Genomic DNA, 17,500 nt, shown 5'->3' on the forward strand with positions numbered 1-17,500 from the left:
CCAACTTTAATGTTGTAATACATACAAATGCAGGGGTGTGTGTGTGTGTGCTCACTATAATGCCGTCAGTGCAGAAGAGGATGGCTCCTGCCAGGACATGCAGCAGGAAGAAAAAGGGGGGCCGGTCCCTCAGCTTGCTGACGTTAAAGCACCTGAACAACCCAACAGGACCTGGGGGACAAGGGGTGGTACGCATCTTTAAAATAGACCCCTTTCACAGACACTTCATCTCAGGACCAACTCAGGTGGGAACAACTCTAGGAAAAGGACTCTTAAAATGATGCATGAATAAATACATAATACATACATGTATATATACATACATAAATATATATTTATAAGCAGGTCTCACACTGCTGTTGTTCCTCCAGTGGACTCGTTGAAGAGAAGGACTCGGGCTCCTGAGGTTCTCGTCTGTCCAGAAGATGAGTGCCGGTCCTTGAGCAAGGCAGCAAGCGCTTTTTGTACATCAAGATGAACACTACTAGCGGGACAGGCAGCTGGAACACACACACACACACACACACACACACACACACACACACACACACACACACACACACACACACACACACACACACACACACACACACACACACACACACACACACACACACACACACACACAATGTATGTCAATATTTGATATATCCTTGAAGTCTAAGGGCACTCATCAAACTCACTTCCTCTAACCCTCTCAGACCCTCTGCCTTTCTCAAAGTACTTTTGAATCGTAACCGTAGAAGTCATGAAAAAAGCTGACTAGCAGGAGACTAATTTACAAACCAAAAGGATGTAATCTAAATAAAGTTGTATTCATAATGTGAGTCAGAGTTCAACTAGACTCTGCATAGCCTGCATAGCCCCCCCCCCCCCCGTATGTTGTACTTCGTGGCACTTAATGTACGCACTTATTGGATGTTGTACGTCCTTGCACTTAAGATAGTAGTTAGCCTTGTGTAGAATCTTATGCTATCTTTCTTCGTTCTCTGATCCCTCCTTCCTGAGCCCTGTACCGGCCCTTATGGTGACCAGAGCCATGACCCAGAAGGCCAGGCCGCCCCCCTGTGCTGGCCCTTACGTTGACCAGAGCCATGACCCAGAAGGCCAGGCCGCCCCCCCTGTGCCGGCCCTTACGTTGACCAGAGCCATGACCCAGAAGGCCAGGCCGCTGCGGCTTGCGGCCGCTCGCTCGGTGGGGGGCGGCTGCAGGGAGCTGTTTTGTCGCCAGGCCATCTCTTGCTCCAGGATCACGTAGGGGTGGTAGGGGCTGGGGGCCGCGGCGGTGCCGTTGGAGGTCAGGTTCTGGCCCAGGAAGCAGCCATCAGACAGGAAGGGGTCGACCATCAGGGGGACCACCAGGGCACCCAGGCCAATGAAGAAGTGCAGAAACTATGGAGGGAGCGATTGGTGATAATGTTATATTATCGTGATGTTACATGTGATAGGGTTAGTGTATAATAATACATTACAATCGAAGATGTTATATGACATTGTTTTTGATATGATAAGTCGTCAGCTGTAGGTGGTAGGCTGAGAGAGGGTTGTGGATTTTAGCATTCTTCAACCCCTGTTCTGCCCTAATGTAGTTTCTGTTACTCTCAATGAGCAGTGCATGCCTGTTAACCGTCCCCGGAGCGAGAAGAATGACAAAATGACAAGAACAACTACAATGACAAAGAGAATGAATATGAATTTTTTTAATAACAAATTTGACTAAGCAATATCATATAACAGATAAGGGAAACATATATCCCTGTTTAGCATGTCCCTCTCTTCCCTCACCACTAAACCAATGTCACGTAAAACAGATACCGTTCCCTGCAAAGCATGCTGGGATGTCCCGGCACCTCTCTTTCCAATGATGATTTCCGATTAGAAATGAGGTGAGGTAGATGGAGAGCTTGTTAGAAGAGCAGACATAGCAGACGGAGACGAGCATGATCAACACAGGAGATACATCGACTGTTTGGAGTGATTGACTCTGTTGCAGTGAGTGGGTTATTTATTGGAATGGAATATATTGTCCCATCTGCCGTCACTAGAATGCAGTACCGTCCCCTTACAAAGCCTGGGAATTCATTGAGGCCTTGTAGTTGGGCATAACATCATGGTTTGGTGTCACCACAGAGTGCTTGACAGGTCAAAGAACAGAGAGAGTCTCTGGGAACCACCTCAACCTCTACCTAGATAGCGTATGTGTATGAAAATTCCCATTTAGGCGGAGCTTCAAACTTTGACAGAATAAAGGTTTGCCTCTGGTTCCCTACTATGAAAAAACATTTCTCCATATTGCCTCTGTCCATCAAGTCAAGAACTGAGTTCTGTACGACAGGCTCTGAGCAAGCAGGCTGAAGTAGCAGCCCGGAGAGTGTATATTCATGTCCGCTGGGTCGTCTTCGTCTAAACTTTGCATGGGGATGATTAATCCTGCATTTGTTAAGCAAGCAGCTTGCCTGGTTTCAATTCCTATGAACAGAGTAGTGCAACATTTCACACGTTCATGAATATATAATATGTATATAAAATATATATATATACAAATCCGACATCATGTCATACTCATATGATATGATGTTGATATGATGTTGGATATGATGTCTAACCCTAAAATAAAAGCTGAATATAGCTCCATCTGAGGTGTGAGTTGAAGATCCCTAGGAAGGGGGGCCACCTCCAGACGTTGACGCTGACCAGGTCTGTCCAGAGTCTTCCCCCATTCCCTGATCCAACTCACCAACAAGGTGGGCGGTTGTACACTTATGAGCATCCTTATGTTGGAACATGGTGTTTGTTATAGACAATCCATGACTAGCACAGAAGTTTAACAACAGACGACTTAGGCTTAGATCAGGGAGGCCGTTCCTCCCCATCACGTCTCTCCAAGTGTCTATCATTCCCCAAGTGGGCGTTGAATTCTCCCAGCAGAACTACGGATTCCCCTACTGGAGCCCCATTCAGGAATCCATTCAGGGTCTCCAAGAAGGCAGAATCCTCTGAGCTGCCTTTTGGTGCGTATGCACAAACAACAGTCAGAGTTTTCCCCACCACCCTTAGGCAGAGGCAACCCTCTCGTCCACTGGGATAAACTCCAACACCGCAGCACTCAGCCGGGGATTTATGAGTATCCCCACACCCGCCCGGCGTCTCACGCCCTGGGCATCTCCGGAGAAGAATAGATTCCAAACCCTATCCTGGAGTACGGTACCGGAGCGGAAAATGTGTGTAGAGGTAAGCCCCTCCAGATCTAATTTGTAGCGCTCCATCGCCCTCACAAGCCCCGGTTCCTTTCCCCCAGCTTCTGCCGCTCGGGTCTGGTCCGTCAAGACCCTTGACCTTCACTGCCACCCATGTGGCAGCGCATCTGAGCCCAGTGGGTGGGGGGTGGGGGGGGCACGTCACTATTTCAGGCTGTGCTTGGCCGGGTTCCGTCGCAAACCCGGCCACCAGGCGCTTGCCGGCGAGCCCTCCGTCTCTGCCTGGCTCCAGATGGGGGCCTGGCTTCCTCCGGGCAGGGTCTCTCCACCGCTTTCATGATTTTCCATGGGGTCTTGGTGAACCATTCTTAGTCTGGCCCATCCCCTGAGGCCACTCTGCCATGGGAGACCCTACCAGGAGCACAAGGCTCCAGACAACACAGCCCTGGCGATTCAACTCTGATGGAAAAAATAGACACACACTCTCTACTCACCTGTAGGAATATGGCTGAGTCCTTCTGGTAGATCTTCACCAGCTGCAGGTTTGTGATGGTTTCAACCACCCCCATTGCCATGCCAGCTATCACCATGACGAAGGCCAGCAGCGACAGGTTGTAACAGAGCGGGATGAGGGAAAACGCCACGGAGATGAGGAGGGTGCTCCAGAAGAGAGCACACAGAGAGAGGTCCAGTCTGAGGGAGGATGATACAATGGCACAGTTCATTAACTCATGTTAATCACCCACCCATTGCCCATCCCACCAACACTTATGAATACTGCTAAAAAAGGTAGTTGATTCGTTCATTGTTCGACTAACTACCACACATCATCCATTTTGGTAACCGTGGTAACTTTTGTCCACCTCCCTCCACTGTTGTAAATCTAGCACTATTCTACTCAGTTCAGAGCTGCCTCAACTCTATTGAGAGAAATTACAAAATGCCTCTAACCCATTTTCCTTAAAGGTTGGGTATGGGATTTGCGAAACGCCAGCAGATTTTGAAAATAAACAACTCAAATGGTCCTACCCCCTCTCCTTCAACGCTGACTCTGACTCCACAGAACACAGATGCGCGAGAGCGAGCCATTAGCTAGTTAGCTAGCTCCAGTAGCTACCGCAGGATAACAACAAACAGAAGCTTGCTCTGGGTCACGAGCTTTGAGTACGTGCACGAAGGGGTCGCGCGGGGAGCGGGGGAGGGGAATTGCAGTGCGACCGTTTGATTGACGTACTTACTGTCCAATGCAACTCGGTGGCTCTGGAAATCATTGTCTGGAGTTTTTCGAGCCCTGCCCGTTCCACAGATGATAGACTTGTTGAATTTTCATGTCAGTACTTCTAACTCAGTGGCTGTAAGTGGGTTATGATAAGGATTTTAAGTAATTTTGCAAAAATGGCCAAAAAAGCGAATTCCATACCCAACCTTTAACTTTCAGAGTTGTTTATCCTCATATAAGAGTCATTTATCAACCCTTTTCAGAGGTATTTTTTATAATCATGCATTTCTTCTGTTTTACGACTAACAATTAACTGAAATAATTTACCAAACAAGATGTATACCCATGTCTCACTTTATTTCTCAGGCACTTCTTTTCATTATTGCAGTGAATTCACTTGTGATTACAAAGACAATAAATAATACAGAAACAATATATAATACAATGAAAACAATAAAAATACAATAAAACAAATAAAATGAGTAAAGAAGAGGTTGCAAAGACATAAGAAGAAGACAAAAAAAAGGAGGAAGACAGAGATGAGAAGATGAAGACTGAGAGAAGAGGTGAATAGACCTCTGAAGAATAAGTCCAGCCTCCGAGACATCCGGTTCCCTCGGTCAAATGTCTATGGGAAATAACATGGCGAATGATCGTACATAACAAACTCCGTAGGTGGCAAAGTCGTAAAAACGGCATCACGTTTTGAAGCACACACTTTTTCCATCTAGTTTCCTTCTTCAGCTTTTACTTCTTCGCCACAAGTCAGTCACATGTTTGTCTGGCTGAAATCTTTACCGGTCGCTTGCGGCCTTGACTGGAGGGTGACAAAAGATGAACCAGCAGGAGAAGGGAAGACATGTCACTGTCCCAATCTGGAGGCACAGATAACACAATAAAATATGCAAGTTTGAAGACCTCCTCCTACTCACTTTAACCTACGAATTATGGATGAAAAACCAGTATAAGGCAGTACCCTTAATTTCTCAGTAATTAATCAATTCCATTGCAATTACGATGGGACAATATATTTACCTTCTTCGACTTCAGTGGCAACGGCATTCTGGATGAGATCTTGTACCTCCCCAGTCTGTGCGAGGTCACGGCTCTGTGAGATGACCTTTGGTTTTATGTTGGTAGACCACTTCTCCAACAGCTTTGCAGAGGTTGACTCTGAAAAGAAGACTAAAATCTTGATCAATCTACACAAAATCACAAAGTAGAGACGATATCTTTTACCCAACACATATTAACTACAACCCAAAATCACCTTCAGATTTCACATTAGTACGTAGAAAAATAAGGTTGACATACCAGGCCTGGTATTTCCATGAACCGTGGGAAAATGGCCAGAATTTCAGATGACTTGTCAGGGTCATGCAAAACCTTCTGACGGTAGATCAGAGTTAACCACCAAATCATCTTTGCCTTTACCACTGCCTCATCAGCGGGGTGCTTCATCAGGGCAATAGCTTCCTGACACTGACATTCAACCAGTTAGCCTCTTCAAAAGGATCTCTGTCAGTTCTTGGTCCACCTAAAATGATTGCAGATAACATGAATGTTACATGGTAAGGCTTTTCTTTCTGAAGCACGAAGTATTCACAAAACTACAGGCCAGGATGACCACACACGATCAAAAGTATGTACATAGTCAAAAATGTTTGCCTTACTTCAAAGGATATTACAACAATTTGCATTTTGGAAAAATGAACAAGAAAACAGGTCAAAATTCTAACAAATAAAACACATACTGTGTGTTCATTTGAGCCCAAAATTATACGGGGGTCAAGCTAATATAAGCAGTGACCAACATCAAAAACTGCACAGTTTTGTGATCGCCGTGACTGTGAGCGCTTAGGTCGTCTCTCTGATGCCTCCTTCTGAAGTGTTTTTATTTTCCAGGACAGGTATCCACATCATTTTCTGCATTGTAATAATGCTCCTATAATAAATAATAATAATTGATCACTTTTTTATAGCGCTTTTCTAAATGCTCATAGACACTTTACAAATAAGAAAGGAAAAAATAAACAACACCACAACAATAGGCAACACATTAAGAGAGCAGGAGAGGTTGGAAGATGGCGGAGGATGATTAGTCAAATGTTGTAGGTGGTCCTGAAGAAATAGGTTTTAAGTTGACTTTTGAATAAACAGAGTGCATCAGAGTTTCAGATGGCCAGAGGTAGGGAGTTCCAGATGGTAGGGTCGGCGATGGCAAAGGCTCTGCCCCCCAGGGTGCGGTACTTGGTCTTGGTGATGGGGGTGAGAAGGTTGGCATCATTGGAGCGTAGGCGGCGAGTGGGGGAGTGGCGATGGAGGAGATCTGTTATGTACAAGGGTGTAAAGTTGTTTAGCGCTTTGTAGGCGGTGAGGAGGATCTTGAAATTGATGCGTTGTTTTATTGGAAGCCAATGAATTTGACGGAGGATGGGAGTGATGTGTTCTCTGGAGGGGTAGTGAGTAAGCAGTCAGGCAGCAGAGTTTTGTATATATTGCAGTTTTTGAAGAATATTGGAGGGGAGGCCATACAGAATGCTTTTGCAATAGTCGAGTCTGCAAGTGATGATGGTGTGGATTAGTGTTTCGGCAGCTGAGGATGATAGAGTGGGTCGAAGGCGTGCAATGTTGCGGAGGTGGAAGAAGGATGTTTTTCTGACATTGTTTATGTGTGACTTGAAGGAGAGCGTGGGCTCCATGATGATGCTGCGGTTTCTGACCTGGGGGGGGGGACAGAGTGACCATCGATGCAAAGTGAGAAGTTCTGGGACGTGGGGATGATGGTTTTAGGGCCGAAGATGATCATTTCAGTTTTATTGCCGTTGAGTTTGAGGAAGTTGTGGTCCATCCAGGTTTTGATGTCAGTGAGACAGTTGGTGAGAGTGGAGGGGATGGCAGGAGTAATGGCTGTGGTGGTGATGTACAGTTGGGTATCGTCGGCGTAACAGTGAAATTGAAGACAATTGCGGCGGATGATGTGAGCTAGTTGGAGCATGTAGAGGATGAAGAGGATGGGGCCAAGCACTGAACCTTGGGAGACTCCGTGTGAGACAGGGATGGTGTGGGATTGTGGTTGTTGATGGAGATGTATTGGAATCTTAGGAGGTGAACCAGGAGAGGGCGGAGTCAGTGATGCCAATGGAGTGCAGACGGCTGAGGAGGATGGAGTGATTGATGGTGTTGAAGGCGGCACTAAGGTCGAGGAGGAGGAGAATGGTGAGGGAGCCGGAGTCAGAGGAGAGTAGGAGGTCGTTGGTGACTTTAAGTAGGGCTGTTTCAGTGCTGTGGTAGGTTCGGAAGCCGGATTGGAATGTTTCATACAGGTTATTGGAGAGGAGGTATTGCTTGAGTTGTGTTGCGACGGCCCTTTCCAGTAGATTTGAGAGGAATGTAAGGTTGGAGATGGGTCTAAAGTTGTTGGGGTCGTCGGAGTTAAGGCCGGGTTTTTTAAGGAAGGGGGTGATGGCAGCAAGCTTAAGCAGTGGGGGAACGGTGCCAGGGTTTAGGGAGGAGATGATGGTGTCTGTGATGAGTGGGGTGAGAGAGATGAGGGCATGGGGCCCAGGGGGGAGGTGGAAGATTTCATGGTGGAGAGTATTTTAAAGAGGTCTGCTGTGGTTATGGGTGAGAAGATGGAAAGCTGGTGGTCAGAGGTTGAAGGAAGTGGAGTTTCTGAGTCAAGGCTTGTTGCAGAGGAGGTGGCAAGCTGGTTGTGGATGATTTCTGAAAAATGATAGGAATTTATTGCATTTCTCCGGGGTGAATGAGGATGAGATGTTATCCTGGGGTTTGAGGAGTTTATTTATGGTGGAAAAAAAGAGTGCGTGGGTTGGAGGATCTAGAATGAATGATGCCAGAGTAGTAGACAGAATGGGGTTTGTTAAGTGCTGCTTTGTAGAGGTGCATGTGCTCTTTGTAGGTGAGGGCGTGTACTGTGAGACCAGAATTCTTGTGCAGTCTGAGTTTGAAAGCCAGGTGTTCAAATGATGGGGCAGCAGGGATGGTGAGTGGGTGGGGTTGGAGGTCTTGATGGTAAACAGCAGCAGTACCCCCTCCTCTGCCCTCAGAGCGTGGGTTGTCCAGGTAAGAATATCCAACATTTTCTAATTTGGTTGAGTGCAAAGTAGTCCAGGGTTTTTTGGCAAGTTTTAGGTACTTTTGTTTTGATTGGAAATTGATTGAGCAGAAGTTAGGATTGCGCTTTATACCTTAAGGGCGCTCGTTCATCTCTCGTCTTCTAACTCTGGCCCTTTCTGTCCCAAATCTGAACAACATAATATACCTCAACAAAGGCTGCAGGTCTGACCTCAAATTCTGGTTGTTTCTCCTTGTTAATTGGAACGGTATATCTTTCTTTTATAATGACATGCCCAAATCATCAGATTATCTCAAACTACTTACCGATGCGGCGCCCTCGGTCGGGTTTGGGGTTAATTCCAAGGGCAATGGTTTGCCGAAAGATGACTAGCCGAATTTCGCACATTCGCCCTCGGGTCCGAGTCATTTGTACTCTTCAAACTTTACCCAATCGTGGCTGCTAGCGTTTCGTGGGGGCAAGAATGGCGTCGTAAATGCATAACCATGTTCTGCGATAACGAAGCAGTGTTGGCAATGAATAATACAAAGCGATATGCGTGCGCTACTATTATGTCTCTGCTCAGACGTCTAACATGGCAGTCCGTTACTCTCAATGTCATCATAAAATCCGCGCATATACCTGGTCACTATAATGTTCTAGCTGATTCTCTCTCCCGTTTCCGTTTCCAGGAATTCAGACGTCTATGCTCCGCAGCGAATGTGGATCCAATACACAGTTTAAATTCTCTGTTAGACTCCACTAGGATCTTCATGGCAGAAGCCATAGCTCCGTCTACCCTCAAAGCCTATAGCCATGCATGGGCTTTGTTTAATTTATTTTGCATTTCCATATATGTATCAGTTTCCCAGTGTCGGCCCCCATTGTCTGCGCTTTCATCCTCCACTGCTTAGAATCCAGTAGACAAAAACCGTCTTCTATTTGTAGAAACTTGGCTGGTATTCAATTCATGCAAGATGCCAGGATTCTGGCTTTCCTAGTTTACTTTCGGCTGCCGCAATTCGTCTTCTACCGAAAGTCACTGCCAAAAGTACCAGACAAACGCTCGCCTATCACTCTCAATATCTTGAATAGATTTGTGTGCTCTCTCAGAACTGGGATATTCCATTTGTTTACCATGTCGGTGGCACTCAATGTTCACTGCAGCAACTCCGGTGAGTGCGTTGACCACGTCGGTGGCAAAACACGGGCACTTGTGAGTGTGTTGACCACGTCGGTGGCACAACACGGGCACTTCTGAGTTTGTTACTTCTGAGTTTGTTGACCACGTCGCTGGCACAACATCAAACACTCAAAGTTTGGCTGCAACCCCGGTGAGTGCGTTGACCACGTCGGTGGCACAACACGGGCACTCGTGAGTTGACCACGTCGGTGGAACAACACAGACGTACTCATGTTCACTGCAGCAACCCCGGTGAGTGCATTGACCACGTCGGTGGTACAACACGAAGGCACTCGAGGCTTGCTGCAGCAACATCTGCAGAGTGCTCTAAATTTCCACTGATCTCGCTAATGGTATATTCAGCAAACGGTTTCATGTGGTATATGATTGACTCTTAATATGTTGTACATTGGTTATGTATTTATCCTCCAGAAGCAGTATAGATCCTTGCCCCCTTTTCTACAGTGGGTATGTATGTTCTCATTACTCCCTTTTGTATATCCCATCTTTTGGGGGTGAGCTCCGCCCCTGCCAGTCCTGGCAGGACATGCCGAGTTATCACTTATTTCTAGCGTTACATCCTTTCTTTTGGGGAAGGCTCCGCCCCTGCAAGTCCTGGCAGGATATGCCGAGTCCACACGTCGTCCTGGATCCATGATGGGGCTCCCTCCAAAGATTTTCATGCAAAATATTCTCTTATGTTATCATTCAAAATAAATCTTTATTCGTGTTTATTGGTGAATGAGTCTTCATGGGAGAACTGAAAGAATCTGTAATACAAAACCATACCAATGGTCTAATATGTTAATACTACTTTGACAACATGCAGCCACTGTCAATAGACACTATTATTGCTGATGCAAAGAATACTGTTGGTAATTAATGTGAAAAAATATGCAAATTACCATCAGTTCTATCTTCAAAAATTGCCTCTGGGATAACAATTTCCAGGACACAAAGAACAGGTTGCTTCAGCAAATATTTATTTAATATCCTGATCAACTTCTGTCTTTGAGTCATCAAAGACTTGGATATCCATTGTAGGAAGATCAAATTTCTTGGCAACTAAAGAAGATAAACCTTTAGATACATAATATAAGCTATAGAAAATAGATCAATAAAATAACAAAACACTCTATCTCTACTATTGTTTTTCAACTATTTTGATCCATAAAATATAAAAATTCTCACCACATTCCAAAAACGCCTCAAATGTATAGGGTGTTGGACAAATCACATAGTTCTTGCTGTCTTTAAATCTTGCCTTGACAACATTATGGTTGTCCATCCTAGATCACAACAAAATCAGAGAACAATTTAGAAACTCATTTAACACAAATATTGAATTGGAATAATTAATGGCGCCAGCGCGCCACATTACAGTTGCTCTTCTCTGAGTAAAGTATATGTGCTGATGGGTAAAAATGGAATGACCTTAATGGCTAACGTTAGATAAGCTTCCCATGCAGTCAATTAACGCTTGTGCAATGCATTCAGACTAGTATAGTTTTAATTTGAACTTTTGACAGTTTCGACAAGAACTTGAACTTGGCTCGCCCCAATGGCGTGCGCCACGGTTGAAAAGCGACTAGCGGTTAGTTTTCCATACATGCTTCATTGACGGGCAACTCATACATGAATGTTGCACAGAAGTTAGCTAAAGAACTTAGTTACTTAGTTAGCTTGCTAGCTGCTACGTTTGCTATGCATGTTGGTCTGAAACACTGACGAATAGGGTTCATAATGGATGGCAGCATGATCTTAAGGCATGGTATTCTAAGAATTTAGAATGAATAACTGCCAGATAACTTGAGAAACTGTAGTTTAATGCCAATACTTCATAACCAGCACGTAATTAGCCTATCTTGTAGGGTATATCAAATCGGAGATGGAAAATATGTAAGGAAAATACAAGTTGGAAAATCCGTTAGGAAAATACAAATTCAACAGATATGCATATTTAAAACAAAAAATGATGAATTATTACTTACTTTAACATTCAGTAGAAACGTCGACTTCTAGTGCACTTCTACTGTCAATGACTTCAGGTGTCGGGAGGAGTAATGGCGGACAAATTAAACTTAACTTTTTACAAAAGCTCTGCCTAATGATCAGAGTGTATACAGAGTCTGTATACAATCAGAGTGATCAACACACTCGATAATTCTGCTCCCACTCAGCCTCCAAATTTTAGGCCAGTGTTTTGGTTTCACACCGCCAGAGAACCGGCTCCGGCATCTAAAAACCGGTTTAACTCCAGCCCCAGGATTGAGCTGGGCTAGAACTAGAACTGCTTTTACGCCGGGGGCAGGGGGCGGGGTTATCCTTACCTAAACAGGAAGACCAACGAAGACCGGCATTTTTAAAACACCGAAGTAAACAATGGACGTGAATCCGTGTATGGTTCGTTCTTTGAATATTCCCATTAAAACAAAATCAGAAAAAACAATTAACAGAGTTGTTTTTTTGTTTTTTTCTGATTTGGTTTTGAATCGGATAAAGGGCAAATGGAATAAACTAATAAACGGCATTTTATTTTTGTGTTTTGTGTGTTGGTTTTTTGAACCCGAAACAGAAAAACAAAAAACGACTCTGTTAATTGTTTTTTCTCATTTTGTTTTAAATCCGAATATTCAAAGAACCATACACGGATTGACGTGAAAATGAAATTGTTGTTGTTGTGTTTGAAACTGGCGCGAGGGTTCTTCTTCTTATTGTACAGTTCCGGCAAGGCGCGAGGGTTGCTGGGAAAGCGGAGACGTTTGCAGTGACGTCATGGCGTTGCTCTCGCTGGCTCCGGCCGCTGTGAAACCAACTGGTTCATAACTGTGATAAGGCTGGAACCTGTTTGGAACTGGCCCTAGCACCAGCCCGGAACTGGCTCTTGGTTCTTTTTGGTGTGAAAGCCCCATATGATTGTAAAGGACATGAGGCCCCTTGCTATTTTTGAAGGTGAAGGCTTCCGTGAATGGTTAACACTTTCCATTCAGGATACACCCTTCCATCCAAGCGCCGCTTCACTGACTTAATGGAGAGAAAAAATGTTGGCTACCATTGAAAAAGTGAAAAGTGAACAAAAAAAAAGCATTTCCAAACTATCACTAACTACTGATGCTTGGACAAGTGTTGCCACTGAGGCATACTTAGTTGTCACCTTAACTACAATGCCGCTTGAGGAGCGGCCCACTGCTGAAAATATTGCCTCTTTGGTGGAGTGGGTGGCAGAGAAATTAGATTTCTCCCTTCGAGATAATGTACTGGTGATTGTACATGATAACGCGGGTGATGTTGTTGCAGCTCTTCGCATCCTAGAGGAGAAACATGGGGTAGCGTGCGTCACATCATGATGCTGGCCATACGCTTCAGCTGGTGGTCAACCGTGCCTTGAAGAAGAATCCCATGATCGACAGGACAGTCCGGGCTGCAGGGTACCTTGTGAAGCATTTCAAGAAAAGTGAGCTGGCTAGCAGCAAGCTGAAACAGTAACAAAAACAGTGGGGTACAGCCGAGCATACCCTGATCCAGGATGTCTCTGTAAGATGGAAGAGTTCGCACTACATGGTGAAGCGCCTTTTGGAACAACGGTGGCCAGTGGTCGCAACACTTTCGGACCCAGAAGTTACACAGCGTGGGAAGCAGTACCTGGATCTGAGGAATGACAATTGGAGCTTACGCAGCTTGCCAACTGCATCCGTCCGTCAACGGACGACGGAAGGCGTGTCTGACGGATGGGGGGGGTGGTATTTGCCGACGGAGCCATGATCTGATTGGCCGATGGATCCGTTGCAGCCTGAAAAGTTAACATTTTCTCAACTTCTGAACGCAAGAGACAGCGCCGACGGAACGGACGGACCCAAAATGCATGCAGATCGGTCAACAGACGGATACAGTGGGCAAGGGGTGTTACTCGAGGAGCTGGAGCAGGTCCTCAAGCCTTTAGAACAGGCCACTGTTTTTCTCAGTGGAGAGACCTATGTCAAATTATCTGTTTTACCTTCACTGCTTAATGGTCTACATCAGTCAACGAAGAAAACCACATGAGTCTCCTGCTGTGAACTCTTTTCAAATTGCTGCAGACCAAAAGATGCAGGCAGAATTGCATTGGTGGAACGAAAATGCAGGAAGGTTCCCGAACCTGACTGTTCTAGGAAATGTTTTGATATATTCAGATTGTGTGAAAAGTTACATTGATCAAGTAATGTGAAATAATTGGTAACTGAAAAGGTTTTTTTATCGTAGTCCCCATGGTCACTGACCAGGTTGTAGGACATGATGGAGGTAACAGACAATTGACATCTCTCGACACACAGTAATCTTATTGCATCCATGGTGGTAAACAACATTCATAGACATATGATTATTGCTAAATGCTATATTAATTAATTATTATTAATTCATCTAATTAGCAGTTTGTGCTACAAGCCTTTGATGTGGCTTTTTGAGTCACTTCCTGTCAAAATCTTATATTTCCTTGAGACCCTCATTCATATAAAGACACCACTCCTACTGGCCTGTGGCAACCATTGAACATATCCATATGGGGTATGCTTGTGGACAAAAGGGGTACACCATACATAATTATTGTTAGCCTCATGTCATATTTTGTCATATTTGTCATATTTTGGCCAAATTGTGATGTCTAAAGTAACTCCACTCGCCTAACGTTGCCTATTTACTGGGCCTCATTGGCTATATCCTAAGCCAATCAGAGTGCTTTTTACCTTTTATAATGTATAAGGTCAGCTATCTGACCTCAGCATTTTTTACGCTAAATACAAGATGAACCTTAAAATATGACTGAGGCAACTATGCTATGAGGCTAACGATATGCAGCTTCCCATGATCACGGCACTCAACAACAGAAATAGTCAATACACACTGAGGATAACTAAGTGCTATCTTAACCACATCCCTGGCTTTCCCCATTAACCTCGTCTGTCTGTAATGAGACATCATGGTTTTATACTCAGTCCCTAATTAATACTCACTGTGTATTTGTCTTATCCCCCCAGATAATGCTGTCCTGGTTGGGTCAAGGAGCATTTTTGTGGCTAACATTAGCACCGCTAGACAAGAGTTTTGCTGCAATATAATCTTGTATCTGTTATGAAGTTATTATTGGAGCAAAACAACTGAACTGAGCCTCTGTGAGAGTGGAATTTGTAGTTGTAGAAAATAAAAATAAAAAGACACACGTACACGTGTATCAGTTCATTTGAGAAGAGAAGATGCAAAGGAGTTTAGGAGTTGCAAACTTGGGAGACATTTTTTTCGCTCACAAATTACAAGCGCCAATTTCACACTTGGAAAAAAAGAAGGCAAAGACGTATAGCCCTTTCACAGATCCTCTGCTCCTCCTGCCCGGCAGCGCTTCCACCAGGCGACGAGCACGCCTCGTGCTTTGTTGCCTGGGTGAGGAGCACCCAGATAGTATGTATGCGCCTCACTGAGCGCTGCGGATGCTAACAGCATAATCCGCTCTCCTTCATGGCCTGTCAGCCATGACAGTTGGAAAGGTGTAATGTGGGCCTGACGACGTGGAGAAGGTTCTCAGACGCCACGAGAGGACCAGGTCTATCATGTCATACCCCTGTTGGGGGTGATGACAGCCGCCCACTCTGGTTTCCCTGGGTCTGCTCTTTTTGTGCAGACTAGAGCGGTGGCTTGCTCACCAGAGGTTGGATCCCAGGCGTCACAAGTTCAGGGTGCTTTCCGCACCCCAAGCTCAGGCTGCTCTCCGCACCCCAAGCTCAGGCTGCTCTCCGCACCCCAAGCTCAGGCTGCCCTCCGCACTCCGCTCGGTGCCGCCAGACCAGGTGTATTGGGGAGAACCACGTTGAGCCTTCCCCACTATCAGAGTATGCGTCTGCCGTTTCGGCGGCCACGCAGGCTGTTACGGTAACCGATCGCCCACTGGTCAAGAGATTATTGCGTGGGGCAAGACATGTTGAGCCTGTTTTATCAGCTGCTTATTAGGGCTGGGCGATTAATCAAACTTCGATCTCGATTTTGATTTCAGCGTCAAACGATCACAAAACTAATATAATCGAGTTTTCGATTTATTGTATTATTCAATGTTTTATAGAACAGCTGGATACATTTCTGTGAATTATTTTAGATTTGACTATTTTCTTTTTGAAAATTTTCTGATTTTTTTTCAAAGTTCTCAGTTACAAAGCTTTTTTTGGAGTGACATGCTGAATAAATACATCATGTTTTCCAACCCAAAAATAATCGTTTGAATAATCTTGATTTCAATCTTGACCAAAATAATTGTGATTATGTTTTTTTCCATAATCGAGCAGCAACACTGCTTATACCACGTTAGGATCTTCCCACAGTGTTGTGTGGGTTATCAAGGGACCCTTTCGGTGTCTCAAGCCCCTTTGGAAGCTCTGACTTTTAAGACAGCGCTCTTATGGCTTTGGTTTCTACTAAGGGGCCGGTGAGTTGGCCGCTCTGTCTGTGGGCCCGAGCTGCTTGTTACTTTACAAGGACAGCTCCTATGCGCTGCTTTGACCCAATGCTCAGTCCTCCCAAAGAAAATCAACAGTTCTTTTTTGGTCGAGGGATATTGTCATTCTAGTGGGGCAAAGTGGAGCTGCATTTCCTGTGATGAAATAGAACGATAGTTATGTTATAATGACCCTAGTTCTATGATTGAAGGCGTAGCTGTTTCCCACCTGCTCAGGTGCCAATTCTGCTGTGTGCCTCTTTATACACAGGGTGCCTTGGGGAATGTGGGCGGTACCCACGTTGATTGGTGCATTGCTAAAATTGTCACGCCTGTGTGTGCACGGGACAAGCCCATAAGGCAGAGTCTAAACGGCTACGCCTAGAATCATAGAACTAGAGTTATAACAACATAACCATCGTTCTAGGTCTCTTCTCATTGTCCCGATACTATAATAACATAATACAGCTCTATTTTCTAAAACTACCTCTAGGACGTCAACCTGAAACATAGCTTGCAATTGCAAAATGAATTGTACTTCTAAGTGCAACCTGTTGATGCAGACAACAGGCTCTGTGAACACAGCCTTAGAAATACGCATATTGTGTAGTCCTCCTCCTTGTTGGCCGACCACATGAGTTTCATGCATACTGCTGCTCGGTCAGTCAGATAAAGACAATGTCATGAGCACTGTCTGTTTGTGGCCGGTGTTTGCCATTATTTATAATAGGCCTATTGAACTTATAATGCAACTAAATTGATTAATTCAAAAAAATATCGAACAAAGACAAGGATGTAGGGTAAAAACGTTGGTTAAGATATATGCTTGTTATATATAATATGTAAAATAAAAGCTTGACAGGGATTGTTGATTTCTCTTTTTGATTTACTCAGGTCAAAGTCACCTTGATGTAGTGGCAGTGTATACCTGATTATATCATGAGTCATGAATTATATCAAACACCATTAAAAACTGTGTTTGACAATTGAATTCCTGTTCAAGAAACAAGATAAAGAAAAAAAGGTTGGGTGCACCCATAGGCCATGTCTTCATCTTTGTAATCTTTTAAAGTTTGAGATTTCTTTATTAAGCTGTTAGTTATTGTTTAGATGGTAGCCTAAATGGAATGTATTAATAAAGCGATGTACTAACCAGTGGCCAATCAAAGCGCTACACAAAATCGCCTGACGTTCACACATTCATACACCCACACCGACGGCGGTGTCAAACACGCAAGGCGACTGGCAGCTAGTCAGGAGCAGTCAGGGTGAGGCGTCTTGCTCAGGGACACCTTGACACTCAGCTAGGGGGTGCCGGGGATAGCCGACCTATGTTTAATCCCATGCGTTTCCAATGAAATGGCTTAAT

At 44.8% G+C, this 17,500-nt stretch overlaps 1 protein-coding gene across 1 annotated transcript in view; it reads right to left on the reverse strand.

The window, feature by feature from the left end:
- Positions 1-17,500, reverse strand: part of mfsd4aa (major facilitator superfamily domain containing 4Aa) — a 25,266-nt gene that overhangs the window by 7,457 nt on the left and 309 nt on the right. Inside the window, exons 2-5 of the mRNA XM_056612062.1 lie at positions 3,692-3,890; positions 1,138-1,392; positions 353-500; positions 56-171 (exon numbers count right to left, since the gene is read on the reverse strand). Of these exons, the coding sequence (XP_056468037.1) occupies positions 56-171; positions 353-500; positions 1,138-1,392; positions 3,692-3,890 (718 nt within the window). The remainder of the gene's footprint in view (positions 1-55; positions 172-352; positions 501-1,137; positions 1,393-3,691; positions 3,891-17,500) is intronic.

The sequence above is a fragment of the Gadus chalcogrammus genome, chromosome 1, assembly GCF_026213295.1.
Source record: "Gadus chalcogrammus isolate NIFS_2021 chromosome 1, NIFS_Gcha_1.0, whole genome shotgun sequence".
Lineage (NCBI taxonomy): Eukaryota > Metazoa > Chordata > Actinopteri > Gadiformes > Gadidae > Gadus > Gadus chalcogrammus.